At 37.8% G+C, this 7,705-nt stretch overlaps 2 protein-coding genes across 2 annotated transcripts in view; one reads left to right on the forward strand and one right to left on the reverse strand.

The window, feature by feature from the left end:
- LOC108575920 overlaps positions 1-6,176 on the reverse strand; it is a 16,797-nt gene extending 10,621 nt beyond the window's left edge. Inside the window, exon 1 of the mRNA XM_017938854.1 lies at positions 6,076-6,176. Within this exon, the coding sequence (XP_017794343.1) occupies positions 6,076-6,082 (7 nt within the window). The 5' untranslated portion in view covers positions 6,083-6,176. The remainder of the gene's footprint in view (positions 1-6,075) is intronic.
- Positions 6,177-6,879: 703 nt separating this feature from the next.
- Positions 6,880-7,705, forward strand: part of LOC108575924 (guanine nucleotide exchange factor DBS-like) — an 11,198-nt gene continuing 10,372 nt past the window's right edge. Inside the window, exon 1 of the mRNA XM_017938863.1 lies at positions 6,880-7,295. Coding sequence (XP_017794352.1) covers positions 7,124-7,295 — 172 coding nt within the window. The 5' untranslated portion in view covers positions 6,880-7,123. The remainder of the gene's footprint in view (positions 7,296-7,705) is intronic.

A 7,705-nucleotide genomic window follows, 5' to 3' on the forward strand; every position in this document is an offset into this window, starting at 1 on the left:
TAGATATGGGAGAAAAGCTCGGATTTCTGCTACCGGTGTTCTCCGAAACATAACGCGTTGGATCGCATCGAATCTTCGCGCCGTTCACCGCAATTATTTGTGTCGGTGATATACAAGTCGCCTGTGTCTTCGGAAATATCGAATTTACCAGTTAGATTTCGCGTGATCTTAAGTCACGTTACGATAATACGATGTGTATTTAAAGAAATATATCTTTTTAACCCTTAATTAGGGACGTGATACAAAATGACCTAACTACGTACGCGATTCTTTTGCAGAATACTACCGTTCCTCGATAAAACTGGTACTAAATAATTTTGTAAACAATAAAAAATAAAAATTAAAATATATTTATCATCAAATTTATTTACTTTTTATAGGTATGTTATTCTATTTCTATCGGAGGAAGAATCATATTTATTTTCATAATCAATTGAACAAATGTTCTTAACGGCTGAGTAGCGAAGCTAAGAACGTAACAAAATATCCAACAAACAAGACAACTTGGGTGTAATTAAAGGTTAATAAAGAATCATCACTTAAGTTGCGCGTCAAGATTAACTAAAAATATCATTATACTGTTAAATACTTTCTTCATCATCGATATTTATTTCGTATCTCCAAGACACATTCTTCAGTGGTCTCAAGTACCATGCTCGTACGATAACTCAAGAATACATACCAGGCATACTAACGCATTAGTACACTTGATACTCTATCATCGGCCTGAGAATAAATAAGCAAGTACTGTGCAGAAATGAGGCGATAGCTAGCGGGACAGCAAAGGGGCAAGAGGGGTACTCTGCTCGCTCCGTCTGTGACCCTCCCAAAGCAGCCACCTTAAGGTTTTTGGCGGCACATGCTGGACATAGGTACATAGTAGAATCTCCGTATCGGCAAGTAATACGTTCCAAAACCTATCGCGGATACAGAAAACCGCAGTATGCTAATGCTTCAAAGTTCGTTGGATCGTTCTAACTCACTTAGCTTCGATACGCCTCGTTCGCTCTCCCCGTCACGCGATGCAATACGATCCGATTTGTAGATATGACCATTTCGACGCATAACAAAAATACATGTGCTCTGTCTTTATAATTATATAAGAAAAGGTGGGCCTATTACACTATAACCAATCAAACCCGCATTCCCTCCGTTAGCTGACTTTCATCTCTGTACAGTACTGATCAAACCTGAGAGAACTCGGTAGCTGTTTCGTCCTCCTTAAAATTAAACGAAAATTGCCGCAATTCATTCAGTTTATTTCGTATTATTTAATCACAGGCTGATGCAAATTGACCGGAAGGGGCTTGTCGATCTCGAGAGGAATCTTGATTTTTGCAGAGGCTGAGATTCATGTATAAATCTCATATTCTCACAGAGTGTATACGAACGCGCGTGTTAAAAAAAAGAAAGAAATACGCAAAACATTTATCTTGGCTATGAGAAACGCGGTGCTCCGGCTTCTCGCATATTGTAATACGCAGACGAAACCCGAGAGGCAGAGTGCCGGCGTCGTTGTGCCACACAGGTTTATATTTATACAAGCCGACCAGCTTATAATAGCAACCCAGCCTCGCGTTTGTACAAAATGCATTCATATACGTTGCCTTAGGTCAAGCACTTGTCTCCCAGGTCTGACCAGATTTCCTTATACGATCATACACAGGCACGTCTACGGATCGACACTTTCTCCGCGTGCTCGCGGACGCGAATAACCATTGTTGTTCGCCGCTTATCCTCCTCTCTCACCCTGGGGACGTCGGCGGAGATGATCCCTCGACGTGATCGAGATTTGGAAGTGCAATTCTTTGCAACGATATCAGAGATTATCTAAACTTACATTTTTATTTACCCCCTAAATCGCTAAACTTCCCTGAATTTTTATATTGAGGAGAATATTGTAACTTTGTGATTAAGAATCTAAGGAAATACGAGAATTGAACTTTCTACAAACAGAGGTTCCTTTTCTCTAAGGCAATGAACTTCCTCAAGTTCCTGTAATTATTTCTATAGTTATCAAAGATTTGGTAAGGTTTAGAATTTTTTTTAAATAAAGTAACTTCCCTAGCTACATATGCATAATTTATTCTATACTTTTAATGGTTAAAGATTTAAGATAGATTTTGCTAATTCTAAGGTATCGAATTTCTTTTGAACGAGCATCTCTCATGTTTCTACAGCTTCCTCTATAAGTGCCTTCCTAACGAAGAACATAAGGTAATAGGCGTGCGAAAGAGGATTCCAATTATCGAATTTAGCAGCCGCAAGGGCTAACGGAGTGTCCATTGTCTAGATCTAATTTTATAAACTTTATCTGCCACGACAGTTATGCGGATGTGCCGTCGTGAAATTCTACGCCGACCAGTTCGGGATATGCACACGGGAAAGAAAGTTCGAGACGAGTTTAGCTTACTTCAAACAGCCTTCATGGTATCTATATCCATACATAAATACAATTAACTGTATCTGTACATTTACCAACCATCTCTTTCATCATCTCAGTTTTCTTAAATAATAATAACAATATATTGCAACTACAGTCAGCTCTACCTCTGTAATATCTACCAAAAGCTTCACTAAAAGTAATTCATACCTTCTACCTTCTAACTTTACATATACAAAATCCTTTCTCTACAGATTAGTCACATTTTCCCTTGATTATAGTTAGCTCTAATTTTATACCCACCAAATCTTTCCTTCGTTCTCGCTTTTCGAACAATTCAAGAACGAAGGTTGACTGGCCACCAGATTAGCCACAATCACGGCCGTTTCGCGACTATTCCGGGCAAAGTAGAATTAAGACGTGGAGAAAAAAAGGAACAGAATGGTCTCGCGTTTAATTAGGAATCCGTTCTATAAAGAGGTACAGTGTAGTCCACGCGGCGCTCCTCGTCTAGACGAATGCTGCAAACTAGAATTCCGGGCCCAGCCTACAGACGAAGGTCAAGACTGAACCTATATAAAAATAGTGCACGGCTATTTCGCCAGTCAATCGCGGTACAATGAACTTAACGATCCGAGCTTCCGTTTCACAATGCAACGTTTCTAGGTACTCGTTTTAACTATACATGGCAATTCTATTACCATATTCTTCTGTAGGGTGAGAAAGTTAATTTTCGAAACAGATCGAGTATAGTCGGTGGAAGAAATATAGTGATCGTAAATTAAAGTATTAAGTATAGTGGCACGGATTAATGTAGTGACATTCAGTGTCGACATGCATTTATATGAATCAAAGCTAAGGCATACTTCACGATTGATGACTAAAGTTGCGAGTTTTTATCTTCTCAAGTTTCTGCCGATATGATCGAACATGTAAACTTCGACGCTTTACCGATCTTACAAACTCGCTGTATTTCTTCCACCAACTGTACATCGTATGATTTCGTGTAAGAAGTAAATTTCAAACGAGGGAAAAGAAGAATATCGTGTAAAATTACATGATCAATACGAAAATTTCTTATTTTTTTTGCTCTGTTTCAATTCCTCGTGAATGAAGATTCCTTATGAATATATCGCGGGCAGCTGTTACATCATCGTGACATGTCGATCAATAAACATATTAATATCATCGCTGTAATAACGTTAAGTAATCCACGATTACGGAAATCTTCAATTAGGTAATGTACATGGATTACGGGTAATTAAAGCTGGAAATAAATATTTACAATAAAACGTAGACAGACATACGTGAGAAATATAATCAACCTTTTTGGCACGCAGGTACGTGTGCACCGAAAAGATATTAGATTTAGATATACATGTATGTATGTACGTATGTATGTATATATGTATAAATAAAATGACATGAGTAGGAAATTTTTCATGAAGTCGAAGCAATTTTACCAGGTTCAAAATAAATATAAAGGGATAGAGGAGGTTTGGCAAAGAGCCGCAATTTCTCCCCCAGACTGCTAAGAATAAACTGTAGGAATACCGTCGACAGTTATCTTATTTTATGTAGAAGGAATCTTGCGTCTAATACGAAAAAAAAAAACTGAACGCAAAATTTCTATGATTCTATGCATCGAGTCAATGTGTATTTCAATAAATTCATAGTATAAAAAACAGTTTCATTCTTCGTAAGGTACTACTTCCGGTTTTTAGCACCTTAATCTGACAAAATTTAATTGCATATCATACATTTCCTTTAAATTATGAAACAAAAAATATTATGACTTCCACAATTCTAATTTTAAAAGGTGTATCATGTTAAAACTTCAAATATGGACGCTCAATTATGCTCACGAGAATAAAATTTCGCGCTTGTGCGCAAAGATCGAACTTTTACAATCAATCGCAGAATTTAACTAAGTAAAATACGTTTAATGAAATAAAGTAGTTATAACTAACACTTGTAACGCAGAATATCAAATTCGCGCCAAGTTCCTATCAAAAAACTTTCGCGCATGCGCTCGAAGGAAATACCACACAGCCGAGCGCGAATTTGACCAATTTTCGCGAAATAAATTAAAACGAGGCGAACATACATATACAGTGTTCCCCGGATTAGTGTAACATTTTTCGCCCCGAACAGTGTAAAATTCATATCCCCACCTCGCTTTGCCGGAGCGAGTCCCTGCAGTCGTGCGGCTGGCGGCTGGCTACTGAGAAAGATAAGATAAGTGTAAGGAGTGGGTCATCCTATAACGGAAATCAAAAATTTTTTGTTTTTCATGTTACATTCATGAGAATACAATTAATAGATAGATGAAGTTTTTTCAATTGAAATGAGTACAAGCACGATCTCATTCTGACTATTTGTTATTTCAATAATAATATATGTCTTTCAATAAGGATATTTATTTGCAATAAAATGTATTTATATTTTAATATGCTTACGACATTTCGAAATAAAATAATACCTAAATATTTTTCACTTCAAGCAGTATCAGAGACATTCCAACTATCAAATTCACCTTACGCAAAATTTGAATAACGAATGAACCGAATGAGATCGTGTTTAAACTCGTTTTCAGTGGAAAAACTTCACCTGTTAATTTGTAATACATATATGAACATTTTTAATTTTCATTATATGATGACTCATCCCTATCGATAAATGCTTGATCGTCGCCGGTCGCGGAAAACCTGACCGATGCCCTATCTCGCTCTTTCTCAGAGTATCCCTACTCAAGTGACGCTCATAAATATCGTGCTCCAGAACGTGATGACAACTTCCCTTACCCCGGTTAGTGTAACTTCGCGGTCCTGAACGCCGTTACACTGATCCGGGGAACACTGTATCACGTACTATTGGGAGCTAGAAAGATGTCAGTCGGGCTGTTACAGGGGCAAGGAGAGATTTGGTTCAGTCCGCCTATTCCCACTCCTGACGCTTTCGAAGCCCCGAAACATGACCCACGCTGACATAGTAGTAGGATTCCAATATCCACGAAGAATACGGAAATCCTACTAATATGATTGTTTCCATTTATGTCTCATGAAATTGAACATATTCTTAATATGTATAAGCATGAAAAGATAAAAGTACCATAAACTGACGTAAAGTTAGCAGGTTTTTAATGTTTTGCCGTGTAATTAAAAAATAAAAATCTGTGCCTACGACAATGCTTCGCAATTTCGGCACTCGCTATCATTCTATCCCACTCAGTTCTGATACGTTTTGATCACTTTCTTTGTTACGCGTTGCCTACAAGCGTGGACTAAGTAGATATGACCCTTCGGCCAATTAGGGAAATACGTGTATGTCGTCTTTATGTATTTACCCGCGAAGGTAGTCCTACTGCACTAGAGCCAATCAGAGCCGACTAACATCTTTCTAGTTTGCAACAGTAGGTGGCAATATATTACGAAGGAATGTTTTTTCATATGCGAACAACAAATCACTCAACCGATAGTGGAATACATATGTGCACGTTTTCACACTTTAAGAGGTTATTTGCTCGTTGTCTATGGAAGATATAATTCGTATGAAGGTCATTGGGTCAAGACCGGTTACCGGCAACGTTATCACACACCCCAAATGAAATCTCAATAAACGTAACCTTCGGACACGATGCGCAAAAGAATATAAAAAAATAGAGACGTATATATCGTATGGCTCGGACTTACCACTCATTGTTGCAAAGAAACTTTGTTTCTTTTTCGATGGACAGATTTTATACACTTAATACTTGCCGATGCCCGCACAACTGACAAGAAGTCGTACGCACTTCATCAGCGCTACAACACGAGTGACGACTCGCGACCCTCCTTCCATACCGCGGCGCTCTCCCCTCCTTTAATACTAGCTACTACCTGATCTGCATTATCGACCGTAGATTCTGCAAGCACTGCCACGAACAAGATACATAATAGACTCCACAATAGTGAACATTTTTCATTTTAATATTTTAGACGCTATCCTTAGCTCTTCTTATATTCTTATATTCTTAAATGGCATTCAACTCTTAATTTTGTAGTGATAAAGTACTCTGAGTAATTAAATATTTCTTTCTTGAAATTATATACAAAAAATGAATATTATATATTTTATCTATGAGGAAGTTAAATTCCATATGACAGATAGGAGCTAGATTTTATACAATAATTATATATTTAACAAATCATTCAAATTATTTAATAATATGTTTCTAAACATTTGATGGCATTATTTTAAATATTCCATAGACAAATCTGTGTGTACGGTAGTTTGAAGGAAATAGAAATTGAATAAAAAGATGTTTAATAAAAGAGCATTCAGTCGATCACTTACCTAGGCAAATAAATCGAAATGAAAACCAGGTGTTGTTATGACAAGCGCAATGGAATAGCATCTAATAATCCATGCGCGCGAATTTTACAGCCGTTCGCGACACCTGCCGCGAAAACACTGCGGTAGCCGATGCGTCGTTTCAGTTCCGGGCGTTCCTCGACGACAAACAAACATGCATCGTGTAGCGGGAGAAGGTACGGCAGTGGACGAAATTGTAGCGATTCGTTCGCTCGTGTGCTATAATCCTTCTAATCTTGGAGTAGCAGTCAGTACGACACCGTAAAATGTAGCTAACCCCCTTAGATCGAATTCGTCGTGGCTGCCGGAAAACTGCACACCCATGAGATCAACTTTCGTTTCCATCTCCAGCACGTTGACGTCCGCTGAGGAGTGGCGCGCAAAAAGATGGCCAGCTCGCCAACCAGCATTGAAAATCAAATAGACAGCTTTTTGGAACAGTTCAAACGTAGTGCCTCCCGCGCGATGGAGGAATCCCACAGGTCCAGTTACAATGCTTGCAGCAGTAGTATCAGTCATAGTCGGAGTGGGAACCTGGATCTCGAGATCTTGGAGGCTGGTAAGTTTTTCCCTGAAACTTTACAACAATACATTATCCAAACACGTTTGAATGTTTATTGTTTTCTGAGAATTCTTCGACTCCTTTCTTTACCATATGTACACTCTTTTAATTGTTCGCTATTGTCGATTGATTTTTCGGGCGTTTCTTGCACATTTCAATGCACCCGTTTTCTGACAGTGTTGACAGTTTGAATACATCTACACCGTCCTTAGCATGCAGTTTCCACTCTAGAATTTTCACAAAAGGGTACGCAATTGAACTTTATTTAATTTATTTTGTTTTAAACATAATGCATTATTGTGTTATTATTTTTGATAATACGTACCTTTTCATCAAAATTGTATAATTATTTAATTACACGAGCTTATTTTAAAAATAAGATAATTATTATTCATATACTAGATTAA

The sequence above is a fragment of the Habropoda laboriosa genome, unplaced genomic scaffold, assembly GCF_001263275.1.
Source record: "Habropoda laboriosa isolate 0110345459 unplaced genomic scaffold, ASM126327v1 scaffold336, whole genome shotgun sequence".
In the NCBI taxonomy this organism is placed as follows: Eukaryota; Metazoa; Arthropoda; class Insecta; order Hymenoptera; family Apidae; genus Habropoda; species Habropoda laboriosa.